The sequence below is a fragment of the Megachile rotundata genome, chromosome 13, assembly GCF_050947335.1.
Source record: "Megachile rotundata isolate GNS110a chromosome 13, iyMegRotu1, whole genome shotgun sequence".
Lineage (NCBI taxonomy): Eukaryota > Metazoa > Arthropoda > Insecta > Hymenoptera > Megachilidae > Megachile > Megachile rotundata.
Window position 1 is genome coordinate 8706100 of NC_134995.1, and position 21615 is coordinate 8727714.

At 32.6% G+C, this 21615-nt stretch overlaps 1 protein-coding gene across 5 annotated transcripts in view; it reads left to right on the forward strand.

Annotated features, from left to right (window-relative positions):
- The window catches only part of Cad89D (cadherin 89D), a 96552-nt gene that overhangs the window by 48470 nt on the left and 26467 nt on the right, over positions 1 to 21615 (forward strand). For all 5 annotated transcript variants that reach the window (XM_076539364.1, XM_076539363.1, XM_076539365.1 and 2 more), the window contains exons 3-7: positions 8475 to 8605; positions 11062 to 11220; positions 15282 to 15390; positions 17556 to 17758; positions 18547 to 18675. In XM_076539364.1, coding sequence (XP_076395479.1) covers positions 8475 to 8605; positions 11062 to 11220; positions 15282 to 15390; positions 17556 to 17758; positions 18547 to 18675 — 731 coding nt within the window. The remainder of the gene's footprint in view (positions 1 to 8474; positions 8606 to 11061; positions 11221 to 15281; positions 15391 to 17555; positions 17759 to 18546; positions 18676 to 21615) is intronic.

The following is a 21615-nucleotide window of genomic DNA, read 5'->3' on the forward strand; positions in this document are numbered from 1 at the left end:
TCATGAGGAGTTTAAAATAAAATGTAGTTGTATCGTTGTAAAAACCGTATGTTTTGTCTGCCAGATATTACATATCCAGATGAGTGCATTGTGATGTATAGACTCCCTTAAGATATTGATCATTAATTATATTTCATGCAGTTGCAACAAAGAGGCACGGAATTTAACGCTCTGGTAGACGCATGTTTATAATATTTATTACCTTCATCATTGCATTTATCTTTTTTTATGTAAACGATACTTGTTGCATTGTGAAGAACATCCTGTGGATTAATAGCTAGAGGAATTCTAATATTAAGGGTGTATTAATGTTATTGGAGGATTTGAAGAAATGGGGATTTGGAGATTTGGAGATTTGGAAATTTGGACAATTGGAGATTTGGAAATTTGGACAATTGGACAATTAGAGATTTGGAGATTTGGAATTTTTGGGGATTTTGACAATTGGAAATTTGGAGATTTGAAGATTTGGACAATTAGAGATTTGGAATTTTGGGGGATTTGGACAATTGGAAATTTGGAGATTTGGAGATTTGGACAATTAGAGATTTGGAATTTTGGGGGATTTGGCGATTTGGACAATTGGAAATTTGGAGATTTGGAGATTTAGAGATTTGGACGTTTGGACATTTAGTGATTTGAAGACATGGAGATTTGGAGATTTGGACATTCAGAGGTTTAGAGGTTTAGAAATTTAGGGATTTAGAGATTTAAAAATTTGAAGAGATGTAGAGATTTGAAGATTTGAGGATTTGAGAATTTGAAGAATTGGCGGTTTAGTACTTCAAAGATTTGGAGATTTGTATATTTTTAAATTTGTGAATTTGTTAATTTACAAACTGTCCAATCCAAACTATTCAATTTGAGGATTTGAAGATTTGGAGATTTAGTACTTCAAAGATTTGAAGATTTGTATATTTTTAAATTTGCAAATCTGTTAATTTACAAACTGTCTAATCCAAACTATTCAATCCTGTATCTAAATAATTATCCACCTCCCAAATTACCTAACTTCAAACCTTGAAAGCTCAGAAAATATATAAACCAAAAAATGAAAAACTTCCAGAATCCAGTAAAGTTGTACTAGCAGAAATTTCTTCCAAACTGCAGCAAAGTCTGAGACCCAGACTATACCAGAAATTCCACACACCTCGCGCTATCATTTTGTTTTCAAGAAAATGTAGTTTTATTGAGTTGTTCTAAAAAAACTGCAAACAATACAGAACTCTCGGCACGATCCCTAGATCTCCGCGATGATCGCAGCCCTGAATAAATTGAGATAACATCTGGCACGGTGGGACGTGAACTTCCTTTGCTGCCGGGTTACCTACGGTTCCCGTATCGTCCCTCGATCTTTTCCCCTTTCGCAGTCGGAAACAATGTTTTATGCCTACGTCCAGCTTCAGTCGAGCTAATTAGCTGGCTGTTCACGAACTGGATTCAACGGATTCACTCGTAACACGAATCCTGCACTCGTAGCTTGCTGAAAACCTTACATGACTGTCTGTTTTTCACGCAATCTAACATTTCGTGCTGTCGTATTGAAATTCCGTTTCAATTTATACCTTTACATCGTGGTTTTCTTGTTTTTGACGATAATGGGAGGCACAATTAGCAATGATAGAATCTAAATTATTGAGAAGGTTGAGAACCATTGCTACATATGATTCCAAACGTTTGCCGGCGTTTCCATAATATACGTATCATAGGATACTTTCACCTGACCGCATGTTCGATTCTAAGTTGATATTAACAGTCGGACACGCATCAAAGTGCGGCCGATCGATCGACATTTTTTGCATCAGGTTTTTCCAGTTACGGTGATCGATACTGTAACGTCGCGTTACGGTTGAAACGATTTTAATGCACCTGGACAAGGCGACTGTAATTAAAAAGTCGGGCCGATATTTGACTTATTCGATCGACTATCACGCACGCGATGTCTAATTTACATGGAAGGAATGGTTATCACATATGGTTAATTGTAATTAATTATGCTTTGGTGTTAATATGAGTTGACTGATGATTTGATTTTAAAATGTGAACTTTGAAGAGTTAATGTGTCATTGATAGCTGGGAGTTTCATTGCAAGCTTAATAATTGAAGGTCCGTTAATTGAAAGTTCGATAACTGGAGGTCTGTTAATTGTAAGCTCGATAACCAGGGGCCTGGTAATTGTAAGCTCGATAATTGGAGATTTGATCATCTTAAACTTGATAACTGGAAGTTTGACAAGTGTAAGCTTGATAATTGAACGCTTAATAATTGAAGGTCTGATCGTTGTAAGTTTTCTAACTGGAGGTCTGATAATTGCAAATTTGATAATTGCAATCTTGATAATAATAAGCTTGATTCAGACTAAAGTCAGATAAGTGTAAGTTTGATAATTACAAGTGTAAGTTTGATAATTAAAGGTCTGATACTTTTAATCTTGATAATTGAAGGTTTGATAGTTGTAAGCTCAATAACTGGAGGACTGGTAATTGCAAGCTTGATAATTGGAGATTTGATCATCACAAGCTTGATAACTGGAAGTTTGACAAGTGTAAGCTTGATAACTGAACGCTTAATAATTGAAGGTCTGATCGTTGTAAGTTTTCTAACTGGAGGTCTGATAATTGCAAATTTGATAATTGCAATCTTGATAATAATAAGCTTGATTCAGACTAAAGTCAGATAAGTGTAAGTTTGATAATTACAAGTGTAAGTTTGATAATTAAAGGTCTGATACTTTTAATCTTGATAATTGAAGGTTTGATAGTTGTAAGCTCAATAACTGGAGGACTGGTAATTGCAAGCTTGATAATTGGAGATTTGATCATCACAAGCTTGATAACTGGAAGTTTGACAAGTGTAAGCTTGATAATTGAACGCTTAATAATTGAAGGTCTGATCGTTTTAAGTTTTCTAACTGGTGGTCTGGTAATTGCAAGCTTGATAATTGCAAATTTGATAATTGTAAGCTTGATAATAATAAGCTTGATTCAGACTAAAGTCTGGTAAGTGTAAGCTTGATAATTACAAGTGTAAGTTTGATAATTGAAGGTCTGCCAATCTTGATAATTGAAAGTTTGATAGTTGTAAGCTTAATAACTATAGGTCTGATAATTGCCTACATGGATACATACACATGTACAAATAACATTATGCACGACAGTTGCATGTTGACAAAAAAAATGATGAAGTAAGAAGCTGAGATATTTCTTATAAGACCTTTAATAGACTACATACATGACCTACCAGCGTAAAAGTAATTTCATTGTCTAACGAAGATGTTGATAGTTTTTCCGAGCAAAATTATGCGAGTTTTACTTTCTTAAACATAGAAAAGAAACTCGTGTTTTTATTCACTTTCTATTCACCTACCATACGTATCTACTATCTCGTACATAATTGATTTAAATTCAGCTGGAAAGTTATTAGAGCAGTAATACGATTCTCCTAATGTTCTTTAATAGAAAAACTATTTAGTAGTCATTGTTTCCTTTTCACTGTATTTAATTAAACGTGTCTTAAAATATTCTGTTATTCTTCTTAGGAATTTCGCTTTCTGTGTGTTCTCATAAATAAACTGATCACCCTTTGTTTTCATCCATAAATAATTTTATTATTCATTATTTTTTATGATACATATATTTCTGTAATACATATTTGTCAAAACACATGTATATTATACTTATAATAATTTTTGTTATTAAATATCAATTTTTGTAATAAACCATTGGAGGTTTGATAACTGCAAGCTCAATAGTTGGAGGTCTGATAACTGCAAGCTTGATAATTGGAGGTTTGATCATTTTGAGCTTGATAACTAGACGTCTGGCAGTTATAAGCTTGATAATTGTAAGCTTAATAATTGGAGGTTTGATAACTGCAAGCTTGATATTGGATATTTGATCATTTTGTGCTTGATGACTAGACGTCTGGCAGTTATAAGCTTGATAATTGTAAGCTTAATAATTGGAGGTTTGATAACTGCAAGCTTGATATTGGATATTTGATCATTTTGTACTTGATGACTAGACGTCTGGCAGTTATAAGCTTGATAATTGTAAGCTTAATAATTGGAGGTTTGATAACTGCAAGCTTGATAATTGGAGGTTTGATTATTCTGAGCTTGATAACTAGACGTCTGGCAATTATAAGCTTGATAAATGTAAGCTTAATAATTGGAGGTTTGATAACTGCAAGCTTAATAACCGGAGGTCTGATAATTGCATGCTTGATAATTGTAAGCTTAATAACTGGAAGTATAAAAAGGTCTTATGGAAATTTGAAAATTTTTGATAGAAGTGTAGAAAATTGCCTTCTTGACAAATTTAGATATTCAGAAATTTTACCTATTAGAAATGAAAAAACTTCGACTAACTTCCGACCAATTCCCCATCGTTTTAATTTTCAATCCCACCATTACATAAAATAAGTTGCAATCTCCGAAAGCAACAGTTTTTGTTCACGGTACGATTTTCGATTTTCTACAGCCACGAACAAATGATAGGTCTCTACGTAAAATCGTGTCGAGATGGATGCGTTTCCAAGCAGATAACCGCCGACCTTTTCGAACGCTTCCTGAACGACGAGAAAAAGACTTGATTACGTTGCCTCGCGTTACGACACGTTGAACCTCGAGGAACGGCAATCGATTCAGCGGAGAAAAAATCGCGTTATCGAAACGTGGGGTGTTTTTATTTTTCTCCGGTGAAAAAATGATAGGTGGACCCGTTCCACTTTGTGCACCGCACTTGTCGACATTTTGCTACGTGACAGTGCATGCGTGTTCGCTATACGCGTGCTAACTTAATTGCCACGTACCGCGTTTAGTTGTACCCGTTTCGAGCCAGTTTCGTAATTGTTGATAATAGCGATAATAAATTGACACTGCCTGCTGTAAAAGACATATATGGAATTTCATAGAAATATTATAACTCTTGATAGCGGAATGAATTGTGGCGTTGGGGAACTGTGGGGTTGTTGGATTTTTGAAGAGTTCAGTACTGGGGATCAATTATTTTTTAGACTTGTTTGTTTCTTTATTTTAAATTGGTGCAACAAACTTGCTCTTTTTTTTTTATTTTAAATGGGTACATTTATGATTTTATGGAGATTTGTTGAGTTTAGAATTTACAAGTTTTAGTTGGTTAATATGTATATTTTTAAATTTGTAAATTTCTGAACTTGCAAATTTTGGAATATCCAAATTTCTATATTTGTAAATTTCTAACCTCAAAAGTTTATAAATTTAAAAATTTCTAAGCTTGTGTATTTCTAATCTCAAAATCCTATTAACCTACAAATTTCAAAACTTCTGCATTTGTAACCTCAAAATCCAATAAATCTGAAAGTTCCTATTTCCAAACTCCTGCATTTTAAAATTTACAACTCAATACATTCAAACCCCCAAAAATATAAAAATAAAAAAGTACAAAATTTTATAAATCTGAAAACGAATAAACTTGTAAATCAAAATTAAAAAATTGATCACAACTAGAATATTGCCAGAAATAATATTATTTTGCAATATAAATGAAGGTGTTGATCCCTTATTGACCACCTCAGCGTCTCCCTGCAGATTTCTGGCGACTGTGTTGAAATATAAATGAATACCGTGATCAATATCATGAAGAACTAATAATACACGTTAGAGATATTAGCGATTGCATTCATTGATTTATGGTTTTCATTAATTCGTAAGGTATTCTGCATGACAGAGATAAATATCTTGAAGAGAATATTCAAATCGAGAATATTCTCTAATATAACACAACGAAATTTCATTTTACGATTGCAACTTAATAGCTCGAGAGAAATCTGCCCCTTTCCGGTTGTACGATGATTACTGGGACACTCTGTATTGTTGGTTTCCTGTTTTCTTGTACGATCGTTTAGGAAGCTCTACTTCCTTTCGCTATGATTTTAGACAGGCTATGTTGCATTGGTGACTGTATCTTCCACTATTTTTATAGTTTTTTTATAAAGTTATTAGATTTATTTTTGACAAGTGTTTTGTTCAATTTTTTTTGACAATCCAAGGTAATTGGGTTATTAATTCTGTTTTTGGAGGAATATTTTTAAAATTCCATAATTTTCACATTCCACAATTCCCACATTCCACAATTCCAAAATTCCACAATTCCCAAATTCCACAATTCCAAAATTCCATAATTCTAAAATTCCACAATTCCCAAATTCCACAATTTCGAAATTCCATAATTCCCAAATTCCACAATTTTCAATTCCCAAATTCCACAATTCTCAAATTCCACAATTCCCAAATTCCACAACTCTTAAATTACACAATTCCCAAATTCTACAATTCCAAAATTCCACAATTCCACAATTCCACAATTCCACAATTCCACAATTCCACAATTCCACAATTCCACAATTCCCAAATTCCATAATTCCCAAATTCCACAATTCCCAAATTCCACAATTCCCAAATTCCACAATTCCCAAATTCCACAATTCCCAAATTCCACAATTCCCAAATTCCACAATTCCACAATTCCACAATTCCAAAATTCCACAATTCCCAAATTCCATAATTCCCAAATTCCACAATTTCCAAATTCCATAATTCCCAAATTCCATAATTTTCAATTCCCAAATTCCACAATTTTCAATTCCCAAATTCCACAATTTTCAGTTCTACAATTTCCAAATTCCATAGTTCCCAAATTCCACAATTCCCAAATTCCACAATTCCCAAATTCCACAATTCCCAAATTCCACAATTCCCAAATTCCACAATTCCCAAATTCCACAATTCCCAAATTCCACAATTCCCAAATTCCACAATTCCCAAATTCCACAATTCCCAAATTCCACAATTCCCAAATTCCACAATTCCCAAATTCCACAATTCCCAAATTCCACAATTCCCAAATTCCACAATTCCCAAATTCCACAATTCCCAAATTCCACAATTCCCAAATTCCACAATTCCACAATTCCACAATTCCAAAATTCCACAATTCCCAAATTCCATAATTCCCAAATTCCACAATTTCCAAATTCCATAATTCCCAAATTCCATAATTTTCAATTCCCAAATTCCACAATTTTCAATTCCCAAATTCCACAATTTTCAATTCTACAATTTCCAAATTCCATAGTTCCCAAATTCCACAATTCGTAAATTCCACAATTCCCAAATTCCACAATTCCCAAATTCCACAATTCCCAAATTCCACATTTCCCAAATTCCACCCTTCCTAAATTCCATAATTTCAAAATTCCCCAATTCCTAAGTTTCCTTATATTCTCAAATTCCTGAGTGCCTAAATTTTAGTGAATCTCCATATTTCCCTCAATCTTACTATATTCCCATATTTCCCTAAATTTCCCATATTTCCATAAAATTCCATATATCCCTAAATTCCCATGTGTCTCAAAATTTCCCCAAATTCTCCAAAATTCCAATCCTTCCCTAATTTACCAAACCTTCAGATTCATAAATTTCCCCAAATCTCAAAGTTGCCAAATTCCTACATACAAAGGCTTGAAAATAATTTAACCATCAACGAAAATATTTCCAATCCACCAAAAACATCAACACATAATAAATTCTTAGTTACACAAGGAAATATTGACAGTATTACATAAAATCCTCGCACAGAAACAGTCTGTACTACTTCATATAATATTCAAGCTCGAGAATCAAATACTTTCTAGCGATAATGTCCAATCAAACTTTCCCATGGCTGATTCTGAACGGTAAAGCTGTCTTATTTTTCATCGTTCATCCGTTACAATTTCTTTCCAGTAAACCAGATTTTCAAGTAGGAACTGTTAATCGTAGTACATTGGCCAGTTCGTATACGGACATATACATACGTTCATGCGTATGTAAATACTCGATGGAAACATGTCTTGCATGAAAACTCCGGAAAATATAGGGTCTGCTTAGAAGTGAAAGGACTCTTGAGGGAATTTGCGCACGAATTATTTTGGCTATCGAACATTATTCCAGTTTCTACTTACACACCGTGGAAAACGGGTTTAATAACTTGTTACATACGTGTTACGTATGTTTGCAGTACCGTTTTATTAACTGAGTTTACAATTTTTCTTTAGATTTTATTCCGGATTAAATTTCATTACTATATGGATATATTATTACTATATTATTATTTGTTAGAGTTATGATAGAGTAACTTAATGATTTTTAACATCAGGTTTAGTTTATATGAAGTTTGTAATTTAGAACTTTACAGAAATTAATTTCTCCAAATTGTTCTATTTTAATTTGTTCTTGAGGAGAAATTAGTGATTGTGAATATTAATAATATAAATAACTTTGTATCTGCAAATGCAGAGAAATTTGTATACAATAGTAAGTCGAAATAAAAATGATTGAATACAGAGGATGACTGATGAAAATGATCGGAATAATTTCCATTCCAAATAATTTCATTCAAAACAGTTTGAGTTAATTAACTCACTAACTAACCCTTCTATCTTTATGTCCGCAGGATGCCAATTCTATCCGGTAGGAGAGTACCTAAAATTCGTGAGGGTACCCGAAAATCTGGGCAAAGGAACGGAGATCCTGTCTTTAGAGGCTCATCCAAGAAATCACATCTCAATTATGCCTGTAGACAAGGTCAGTGTTTGTTACCTTATTTTCTCATCTGTCTGGTTCTTTTTTGAAGTTGTCTTTTTTCCGACACGCCGTGTAATCATCCAGCGAACAGGATGAGCTTAAAACTGTATTTCGTGATACGATCTCTTATCGTGTCGATCGACAGCGATGTTGTTAAACGTAATACACATTTTACTCCGGTTGAAAGCGTCTGCCACTTAGCATGAATGAATATCGATAACTTTTATTAATATTACTAATACGTTCCGTTATTTCAATTTATCGACACTGTTCTGATGGTTATTTCTGTAGAGGATTATATTTTCATTTCTATATTTTTTCTGTGTATATAGTTCCTGATATGATCTGGGGATTCTTGCTTGAGCAAACATTTGGTTCAATGAACTGGGAATGTAGGAGTTAGGAATTAAGATATTTGGGGATATCTGGAGATGTTAATCTGGTAATTTCAAATTTGAGAATCGGGGATTTGGGAGTATAGGGATTTTTGTACGTAGGTATTTGGAAATATTGGCATAGGGAATTTTGGGAATTCGAAATTTAGTGAACTTTATTTTGAGATTGAAATTTGGTAATTTTGTGATTTAGAAAACTTAGAAATGTAGAGACCTAGGGATATTGTGATCTAGGAGTATTGTAGTCTGATGGTATCGGAATCTAGGGATACAGTAATCTGGGAATACAGTAATTTAATAGTATTGAGATATAGGGATATTGTAATCTAGGAGCATTAGAATCTGCTAGTATCTGTGTCTAGGGATATTGAGATCTACAGATATTTTAATCTAACAATATCGGTATCTAGGAATATTGTAATACGTTAGTCTTTTAATCTACTAGTATTGAAATCTAATGGTATCGATATCTAGGGTCATTGTAAATTAACGGTGTCTGGATCTAGGAATATTATATCTTAACGACAACGATATCTAGAGATATCCGTTTATTCCAGTTCATCCACACGACATTATAAATAGCATCCACTAGTTATTTTTAGCAAGAAAATTCAAAGCAGATCCTAATTATCGCGGAAATTATGAAACCAGCGATAATTGAGTAATCGTGATCATTTCGATTGAATAATATATCTCTCCTGGTTACAATTCATTTCCTCGGCGAAAGTGAATTTACAAACCTTGGATTCCGGTTTTACTGACGTGTGATAAGGTCGCGCAACGTAATGCAATAAAAAGATAAATGACAACGTATCTCATATAAATGTGATATAATATTACGCAACAAATATAACCAAACGATATTCTTATCTGGCTATATTTCTTTTCACCGCGTTTATCATAAATTATCTTTTTATCGCTCAATAAAATTTCGTTCATTAGCTATAATTATACAGATAATTAATATGTTAGTAGAGAATATGTTAATGATATTTCACTTAACTAATAAATTATGCATATTACTGAATGGTTCCTTTCAAATTTTTGGAGCTATATTCATATAAAATAATTTTAATATATGCACATACAGTAAATAAAATTTTATAATAATTATTATTATTATGGCAGTCAAATAATTTTAATGTATGCACATACAACAACTAAAATTTTATAACAATTATTATTATTATGGCAGTCAAATAATTTTAATGTATGCACATACAGTAAATAAAATTTTATAACAATTATTATTATTATGGCAGTCAAATAATTTTAATGTATGCACATACAACAACTAAAATTTTATAACAATTATTATTATTATGGCAGTCAAATAATTTTAATGTATGCACATACAATAAATAAAATTTTATAACAATTATTATTATTATGGCAGTCAAATAATTTTAATGTATGCACATACAACAACTCAAATTTTATAACAATTATTATTATTATGGCAGTCTAATAATTTTAATATATGCACATACAGTAAATAAAATTTTATAACAATTATTATTATTATGGCAGTCTAATAATTTTAATATATGCACATACAATAAATAAAATTTTATAACAATTATTATTATTATGACAGTCAAATAATTTTAATATATGCACATACAGTAAATAAAATTTTATAACAATTATTATTATTATTGCAGTCAAATAATTTTAATATATGCACATACAGTAAATAAAATTTTATAACAATTATTATTATTATGACAGTCTAATAATTTTAATATATGCACATACAATAAATAAAATTTTATAATAATAATTATTATTATGGCAGTCAAATAATTTTAATATATGCACATACAATAAATAAAATTTCATAAAAATTATTATCGTCAGCTTTAAAAATTTATTCTCTCAAATTTCGCGAGATATGTATTGTACATCGTGTATAATTAAATGAATAATTTTAGAAGGGTTCACATTACTTTTTATTGCATTCTTTATAAATTATGAAGAAATAATTGAAATGTATATATTCTATTTTGCAACGTTTGTAAATAATGTCAAGCTCATTAATTTAATTTTTAATTGTTATAGGACGAAGACGCCCGATTTTTCTCATACACGGAGACCAACAGGACCCACGTATCCTTAGTATTAGCTCAATCCTTGGAGGATCTGGTGGACGCCGAGGCACCTAGAAATTTGCTCAAGTTCCGCGTGGTCTGCGATTACTCTGATGGCGGTGATTCCCTGGTAAATTGTAGAAAGTACTCTCCACTAGATCAATTTCCTTAATCATTATATCGTATACGTTCTTCGTTGACCAGTGTCTAATATTACGAAATTACGTTTCGTTAGCGTTTCACGGTTATTTGAACCGCCACAACCTGCCTCTTAATTATTGGTGGACCGTAATTGGATCATCGAGGCACACTTAAACATCAGTTTTTAATGGGCGAAATTAAGTTTGAAAGTGTCGTTTGAGGTTAGTGAAGTATTGAGGAAAAGATTTGTTTGAGGGAAAATAAGGTAGATATTTTTATTTAGGGATTTTGGGGTGTTCGAGATTAGGGATGGGGATGTTTAGAGGTTAGGAATCGTGGGACTTGGGAGTTGAGGGATTTGGGAGTTGAGGGATTTGGGAGTTGAGGGATTTGGGAATTGTGGGATTTGGGAATTGTGGAAATTGGGAATTGTGGGATTTGGGAATTAAGGGGTTTGGGAGTTGAGGGATTTGGGAATTGTGGGATTTGGGAATTAAGGGGTTTGGGAGTTGAGGGATTTGGGAATTGTGGGATTTGGGAATTATGGAATTTGGGAATTATGGAATTTGGGAATTGTGGGATTTGGGAATTATGGGATTTGGGAATTGTGGGATTTGTGAATTGTGGAATTTGGGAATTAAGGGGTTTGGGAGTTGAGGGATTTGGGAATTGTGGGATTTGGGAATTATGGAATTTGGGAATTATGGAATTTGGGAATTATGGAATTTGGGAATTGTGGGATTTGGGAATTGTAGGATTTGGGAATTGTAGGATTTGGGAATTGTGGAATTTGGGAATTGTGGAATTTGGGAATTGTGGAATTTGTTTTAGTCAAACATATATGCTACTATAGTTAACAAACCTAAATATACAATATTTTAATTCAATTAATATAAATAAATTTTGAACATAAATTTCTTTATTTCTAAACAAATACCAGCAATAAAGTACTATCGAATTCCTCTACATTTTGCAATCTTGAAGAAAATCACGAGGTATCCGTTCATCGATCGTCTAATTCATCAAAGGTATCCAACTCCTCCCCCAGAAATCTAGTTTCTTTTCCCCAGAGTAGCGCATTGGCGTGTTATAGTAACTGGAGCGTGCAGGTACCGGTCCCGATACGATAAACGGTCCTTTACTACCGGTTTTCCGGCTCTGTCGTGTGTTAATAAGCGTTTATGCAACTATTTCGACGGAATGCCACGAAACCGTTACGAGATCAGTTACCATTTTTACGAACGAACGATCTGCTGTTAATTATTATCTCTACGTGTTATGTTGTCGTTGATCTCGATAGAACCTTTTTCGATCGCTTTTAAGAGAATTGCTTTTTGTTTGCCCGTTCTTATTTTCGATTCTCTCGATTGCTCGCGATTTAATGCATCGACACGTTTCTAGTGGGCCGATGTGTTTAAAGGATTTATTTGTATAGCGTCTATCGAGATTACATTCACTCTTTTCATATTTAAATGATTCTGGAGGTGGAATTTTATGATGGCGCTCGGTTAATTAGGGAGATGTTTCAATTATTATTTCTTTGGGATTTTTATTTCTTTAGCATGAATTTTTAGTGATTTATTCCTTAGTTGTACTGTATTTAAATATATTTTTATTATATTTCTGAATTTTTATTGATTTATGAATTTGTTGTTTGTGATATTAAAATCATAATTCTCTTAAATTTCTTAAACTGACATACTTAACTTCAATCTTCTCTTACATACCCCCACAATCCCCAAATGCCACAATTCCCAAATCCCACAACTTCCAAATCCCACAATTCCCAAATTCCATAATTCCCAAATCCCACAATTCCCAAATCCCACAATTCCCACAATTCCCAAATCCCACAATTCCCAAATCCCATAATTAGCAAATCCCACAATTCCCAAATCCCATAATTCCCAAATCCCATAATTCCCAAATTCCATAATTCCCAAATCCCATAATTCCCAAATCCCATAATTCCCAAATCCCATAATTCCCAAATCCCATAATTCCCAAATCCCATAATTCCCAAATCCCATAATTCCCAAATCCCACAATTCCCAAATTCCATAATTCCCAAATTCCATAATTCCCAAATTCCATAATTCCCAAATTCCATAATTCCCAAATCCCACAATTCCCAAATCCCTCAACTCCCAAACCCCTTAATTCCCAAATCCCTCAACTTCCAAATCCCACAATTCCCAAATCTCACAATTCCCAAATCCCACAATTCCCAAATCCTCAAATTCTTAAACTCATCTTCCAACTTTTCCAAATTTCCAAATCCCCAAATTCCCTAGACCCTCAGCTCCCAAATTCCGCATACACGAAATCCCCAAAATTCTGAAATTCCCAATTTATCAAGTCTCCAAAGGACTCCAAAAAATTCGTCATATGTCCACTTTCAGTCTTCCCCGATTTACCAACTCAGAAATTCCACAAGCATTCCGTATACCACGTTTATCTTCAAAATTAATTCTCCGCATTTCGGGACAGGCTCAAGGATTGTTTCGTGCGAGTATGCAATAAAAAGAGCAGTATAGTACGAAGTACCGTTGTTACGCAGCGTTGGACGTTTTTCTGTGGCGACGGATCGGCCGGGACGTTTCTATGCGTTAATGCAATCTCGGCAAATAAATCTGAAGTAATACTGTTATACGTCCTATCTCGTCGCCGATATTAAATGTTGAAGAGGGACAGATAGGTGGGGATGCAGACAGATAACGATAGGGGGGAAATATTAAAATCGATACAGGACTGCACAAATAAAAGTGTCCTTTTTCTACGCATTTCCTGTAAACTTCTTTCTATATTCAGTCATGCGTATTATATTTTATATTCAAGTAATAAAATTGAATTTTGTAATCAAGTTTTAAAATCGTATTTTCATATTCAAGTGATAGAATTGAATTTTATATTCAAGTTTTAAAATTGTATTTTCATATTCAAGTAATAAACTTGAATTTTGTAATCAAGTTTTAAAATTGTACTTTCATATTCAAGTAATGAAATTGAATTTTATAATCCAGTTTTAAAATTGTACTGTCATATTCAAGTAATGAAATTGAATTGTGTAATCAAGTTGTAAAATTGTATTTTCATATTCAAGTAATTAAATTGAATTCTGTAATCTAGTTTTAAAATTGTATTTTCATATTCAAGTAATAGAATGGAATTCTATAATCAAGTTGTAAAATTGTATTTTCATATTCAAGTAATAAAATTGAATTTTGTAATCAAGTTTTAAAATTGTATTTTCATACTTAAGTAATGAAATTGAATTCTATAATCAAGTTTTAAAATTGTATTTTCATATTCAAGTAATGAAATTGAATTCTATAATCAAGTTGTAAAATTGTATTTTCATATTCAAGTAATTAAATTGAATTCTGTAATCAAGTTTTAAAATTGTAGTTTCATATTCAAGTAATAAAATTGAATTCTGTAATCAAGTTTTAAAATTGTATTTTCATTATCAAAGTAATGTAATTGAATTGTATGATCAAGTTTTAAAATTGTATTTTCATATTCAAGTAATGTAATTGAATTGTATGATCAAGTTTTAAAATTGTATTTTCATATTCAAGTAATGAAATTGAATTCTATAATCAAGTTGTAAAATTGTATTTTCATATTCAAGTAATTAAATTGAATTCTGTAATCTAGTTTTAAAATTGTATTTTCATATTCAAGTAATAGAATGGAATTCTATAATCAAGTTTTAAAATTGTATTTTCATATTCAAGTAATAGAATGGAATTCTATAATCAAGTTTTAAAATTGTATTTTCATATTTAATTAATGAAATTAAATTTTACATTCAACTAGTAAAATTGAATATAAAATTCAATTATACAATGTTTATTAAATTTGCCCAAAATTTGTACAACAGATTTATGAAGGCAATTTTAATGTCTTTTTTAAATTCATTAAATTATGAAGATATTAAAGCATCATAAGAATAAACTTGAAAATGAAGATAATATTTTGGTCTAAAATTCCCAATTTCCGAAGATGTTCTATATGTGTCTGATGTATAAACACTTATGGTTGTAGGTGACGTCCCACCTGTCAGTGACAGTCTACGTGGAGGACATAAACGACCATGCACCGCAATTTGTCGATGCACCTTATCATGTAACCGTGGACGAGCTAACCCCAGTCGGTGAGATCAACCGCATACGAACTAGCCATAAGTATCGAACTTTCGTGATGCAACTCCCGACGTGAAAATTCAATTTCGCGCTGGAAGATCATGACCAGATATCGTAACCAAAAATTGTTGCTTTCTAGATTAAACACTTTCTTCGTATGCTCAACTTTCGTTACGAGAATTTCTTTTACATGTTTTATTTATTATTTTTCCTGTTTATTTGTTAGTCTTCTGATTTAGAAATTTTTTATTTGTTATTGATATTGAATTAATGTGATATGGAATTAACTTGTTATTGAATTAATTATTATAACGATTATGTTTATTAGGGTTTATTTATTAATATCGTTGATTGATATTGATAATTTTCAAATTAGCATAAATTTTTAGATTTATTAATTTAGATGGATTTAACTTGAGGAATATTCAAATTTCCCGCCAAAAGTATCAGTTCTTAGGACAGTTATGGCTTGTAAGAGTAAATGTTGCTTTCTTAAGATTTTAATTTCTGAATTAATGTGATTTATCAATGATGAATTTATTCTTCATTTTTCACGCTGCTAGGAGATTTATATTGTATCATCGAGAAAGCTTAAGCCGATCAATGGAACGTTTACGGCTGATTGGAGATGTGGAAAGCGTAGTTAACACTTTGACTGCCATTTTAGATTTATTAAGTCGTAATAAATAGTAGCTATACTTTTAATGTATCTAATTGACTATTTTAATAATTTCTAGCTAGTTTAAACTGTTCTTTCTAGAGTTTAATGCAATTGAAATTCTCAAATTTTCAAGTTTCCAAACTAACCTAACGTAACCTAACCCAGTCATTTGTAGCTAGTTTTAAATGTTCTTTCTAGAATTTAATGAAATTGGAATTCTTACATTTCAAAACTCAAATTTTGATATTCTGAAATTTTTATATTTTCTAAATTCTCAAATGTGTTAAATTCTCAAACCTCAACTTCGCAAATTTCTAAATTCCCTAGTTCTCAAATCCCCAAGCTCTCAAGTTCCCAAATTCTCAAATTCCCAAATTCTCAAATTTCTAAATTCCCTAGTTCTCAAATCCCCAGGCTCTCAAATTCCCAAATTCTCAAACCCCCAAACTCTCAAATTTCCAGATTCTCAAATTCCCAAATTCTCAAATTCCCAAATTCTCAAATCCCCAATCTCTCAAATTCCCTAGTTCTCAAATTCCCAAGTTCTCAAATCCCCAAGCTCTCAAATTCCCAAATTCTCAAATCTCCAAACTCTCAAATTTCCAGATTCTCAAATTTTCAAATTCTCAAATTCCCAAATTCTCAAATCTGCAATCTCTCAAATTCCCTAGTTCTCAAATTCCCAAGTTCTCAAATTCCCAAATTCTCAAATTCCCTAGTTCTCAAATTGCCAAATTCTCAAATCTGCAATCTCTCAAATTCCCTAGTTCTCAAATTCCCAAGTTCTCAAATTCCCAAATTCTCAAATCCCCAAACTCTCAAATTCCTTAGTTCTCAAATCCCCAAACTCTCAAATTTCCAAATTCTCAAATTCCCAAATTCTCAAATCCCCAAACTCTCAAATTCCCTAGTTCGCAAATTCCCAAATTCTCAAATCCCCAATCTCTCAAATTCCCTAGTTCTCAAATTGCCAAATTCTCAAATCCGCCAACTCTCAAATTTCCAAATTCTCAAATCCCCAAACTCTCAAGTTCCTAAATTCTCAAATCCCCAAATTCTCAAATCCGCAAATTCTTAATCCCAACTTCAAGCATTCCCAAGTGCACAAATCCCCAAATTCTCAAACCCCAAATTCCATCACTCTTCTCTCCAAATCCCCCAAAATTCCTTAATCTCCAACCATCCAAATACCCCCAAATCCATTTCCTTTTCCTCAAATTTCAAAAACATCGAATTCCAAAGACCTCTTGAGATCTTCACCTCCCAAATTCGCATGGTTCCAAATTTCTAACCTTCCATCATAATCCTATAGGGTCCCTAGATACCTTAATCCGTCCCTGGCAGCTTTAAACGACTTGCGGACCTGTCAGCCTTAAATTGTTAAGTCACCCAATTACCGATCAGATAATCAGTTATTCCCAATTACCGATCAGATAATCAGTTATCCCCAATTACCGATCAGGTAATCAGGTATAATAAATCAAGGTACCCCGCTCAAATCACCTGAATTCGCAGGTGTGACGATATTCCGTGGGATCCACGCGGTCGACGGTGACAAACCCAATACACCGAACAGCGATATCCACTACGCGATAGTGAAAGGCAACGAGCAGGGTAAATTTTCACTGGAATCCGGCCACAGAACCGCTCTTATACTTCGCAAACCGGTGGACTACGACAACGGCGATCGAGAGTTCACGCTGGTCATTGCGGCCACGGTGAGTACACGATATGATATTGCACGCAGCGATTCTTCCAGTAGAAAAGTCAAGCCACGGTGAAAGTTCTCTTTAACATCGACGTTGTTAATTCTCGTAACGAGCCTCTTGTTTTACTTTGCCTCCGAGGCATACTTTAAATTGGGATCCTGACCGGAGTACATTGTGGCTTCTTAACCTAAGATTGTTTCGATGTAACCCTTTTGACACTTTCACTGGCAGGTGGCCGGTTTTGATGGTTGTTTGAGTTTCTCTTTTTTGTTTGGTGGATTATGTTATTGGTGAAATGAAATATCATAAGTAATGATAGGTAGCCTAGTAGTATTATAACAATAGGATTGGTTTTTGGAGGGTTAGTTTTTGGAATGTAGTGATGGGTTGGAGTTGTGATCGAGTTTGATCTGAGCGTTTGAGGTTGACTTTTGTGGGTGGATGATGTTATTGATGAGATGAAATATCATTAGTACTAATAAGTAGTCTAGTAATATAAAAATAATGGGGTTGGTTTTTGGAATGTAGTGATGGGTTTGAGTTGTGATCGAGTTTGATCTGAACGTTTGAGATTGACGTTTGTGGGTGGATGATATTACTGATGAGATGAAATATCATTAGTACTAATAAGTAGTCTAGTAGTATAAGAATAATAGGGTTGGTTTTTGAGGAGTTAGTTTTTGGAATGTAGTGATGGGTTTGAGTTGTGATCGAGTTTGATTTGAGGTCGATGTTTGTGCTCGTTGAAAGGAGAAATGTCTGTATTCGAATGTTTGTAGATTTTGAACTTTTTGTAGGATCGAGGTGTTCCAGCAAAAACCACGAATACAACTGTGAAGATTACTATTGTGGACAATGACGATCTCGATCCGAAGTTCACTCGTGATGTTTACAGGGCGAAGATTTATGAATTCTACCCGATGCCGGTAAATATATTATCAAATTAATTTTTTCATTGTTTCATTGTTTCAAAAATTTGTATTTTTATTATTTATCATTTATTATTCTTTTTATTGTTATACATTTATATCCAATAATTATAATATTTCAATTTTTTCGAATTTTTATTTTTATTATTTTAAAATTGCATATATGTATGAATGCTTCATATCAAGTGATAATATCATTAATATCATTTATTTATATTGAAATTGATTAATTTGAATTCTTACTGCATATTATATAATACAAATGCTATACAATATTATATAATATGTATTAATTTATATTACATGCTATCATACATTGCATATTATAAATTATAATTCATGTTACATATTATATATTGCATAATATAAATTATAATTCATGTGACATACTATATATTGCATAATATAAATTATAATTCACGTTACACATTGTATATTGCATAATATAAATTATAATTCATGTTGCATATTATATATTGCGTAATATAAATTATAATTCATGTTACATTTTACATATTGCATAGTATAAATTGTGATTCATGTTGAATATTATATATTGCATAATATAAATTGTAATTTATGTTGCATTTTATACATTGCATAATATAAATTGTAATACATGTTACATATGATATATTGCATAATATAAATTATAATTTATGTTACATATGATATATTGCATAATATAAATTATAATTTATGTTGTATATCATATATTGCATAATATAAATTATAATTCATATTACATATAATATATTGCATAATATAAATTATAATATATATTGTACATCACATATCACACAACATAAATTCATATCACACGTCACACATCATACCCCACAAATTACAATTCACAACTTACAACACTTAAAATTAAAACCCTACCTCCACATCAAAGTAATAAACCGCGAGTAATAAAAGACCACACACAGCCGTGTTTAAAAACTGTAAAACCCGAAGCATATTTCAAACACAAGATCCTCGATCTAGCAAATTAATCAGATAATCGGTCGATGGTATCTCGCTGACGCAATCGGTTGATGCGGCAACAGAGCGCATCACGTTATAGTTGTATAAAAGCGGCGATAATTAAGCGGCCGCGGAGATTAGTTAATTATGCAATCGCGAAGAGCGGCTCCGCCATTTACGTTAGATATATCCGCCGGCAATGACCGCGTCAACGCTGGATGATCGTCGATGGAAGTCGCGTATTACGGAACAAACGTACCCCGGGAACTTTCTACGTAGTCATCGAGGCGCATCGCTTCCTTCGGTCACGTTGCATGCACGACATTAACCCTTTCGCGGTGCCGTTTCTTTTTACATTTTTCTTACATTGTTTTCACATTTTTCCGTAAAAAGCGTACAACTATTCGAATTTGTTTGAGGTGATTAGCTAGGGAATTTATTGCTGTACCTCCTACCCATTAAATCTGAGGAGCATTGCAAGATTTATTAATCAATTATAGTTAGATATTAATTACATAATTAAGATTCGATTAATAAACGTCACTTATGAGATAAGTTAATGTTTGCGGTTTGGAAAGTATATTTTTATGTCCTGTAATTGGTCAGAATTAAATCCCTAAATTTGCAAGCTTTTTAGGTATAAAATTCCTAGAGCTTGAGAGCATTGGATTCGAATACTCGAATATTCGAATACTGAAGTAACTAGATACATGAAATCAAGTATTCTGAGATCTGTAGGATAAAAAATCCCTAGATTCCAAAATCTGTAAGATCAAAATTTCCTAGATCTAAAAATTATTGGGTTCTGAAATTCCTAAATTTCAAAATTTGTAGGAAGCAAATTCTCTAGATTACGAAATACTTGGATCCTGATATCCCTAGTTTCTGAAATCCCTAGATCTCCAACTAAATATATTATGAAATTCCTAGATTCCAAAATCCCTAGTTTTCCAAATGAATATATTATGAAATCCCTATATCCCAAAATCTGCAGGAGCTATATTCCCTAGATTACCAAATCCTTATTTTACAAAATCCCTAAATTCAAAAATACGTAGGAACAAAATGCCCTAGATCCCAAAATTCTTGGGACCAGAAATCCCTAAATTCTGAAATCTACAGGTTCCAAAATCCCTAGATCTCAAAACACTTAGGTCCTGAAATCCCTAGGTTCAAAAATCTCTAAGAATAAAATTCCCTAGATCTAAAAATTCTTGGGTCCAGAAATCCCTAGCTACTGAAATCTGTATGTTACAAAATCCCCAGCTTCTAAAATCTGTAGAAAGAAAATTCCCTAGATCACCAATTACTTGAGTCCTGAAATCCCTAGATTCTGAAATCAGTAGGTCCCGAAATCCCTAGATCCAAAAATTTCCAAATTTCTAGATTCTAAACTTGCAACATTCACGTTAAACTAGTAATAATCCAAATATCTATCAAGATTTTCTAAATAATTAAATATTACATTCATCTATAATTACTAGATCATTGTATAACATAATGAAAGAAAATTCAGCTCCACTATTTCTGAAATTAAAAGAGTAAATTACCGTCAAAGCCACGGAACGTGTCCATACAAAAAACTTCCGCGCATTTCTACTTTCTTAATTAGAAACTCGTAAACGCCATCCATAAACATATCCCCGTATATCTAGTCACGTCGACACCATATCATAGACTTACGTAAGTTTACGTGCATCCAGAAAATAAATAAAAAATGTAAAGAAAATCTCAGCAGGTAGTAGAAGTTGTCCCTGTTAGACCCGGAGCCGTCGAAGCGATATAAATTAACGGAAACCGGGAATCGAACGCGCTTTCGCAGCGAGTCTCGTTTGCCGAGCGTTAGCTAACCGCCCGACAGTTAACCGCGGCGGATAAATCGCCGGCGCGAGCTCGAAAGTCGAACGGTCCGCGATATTTATCGCGAATTGAATTGCACGATCGTGTTTTCCTTCGGAACGAAATTTA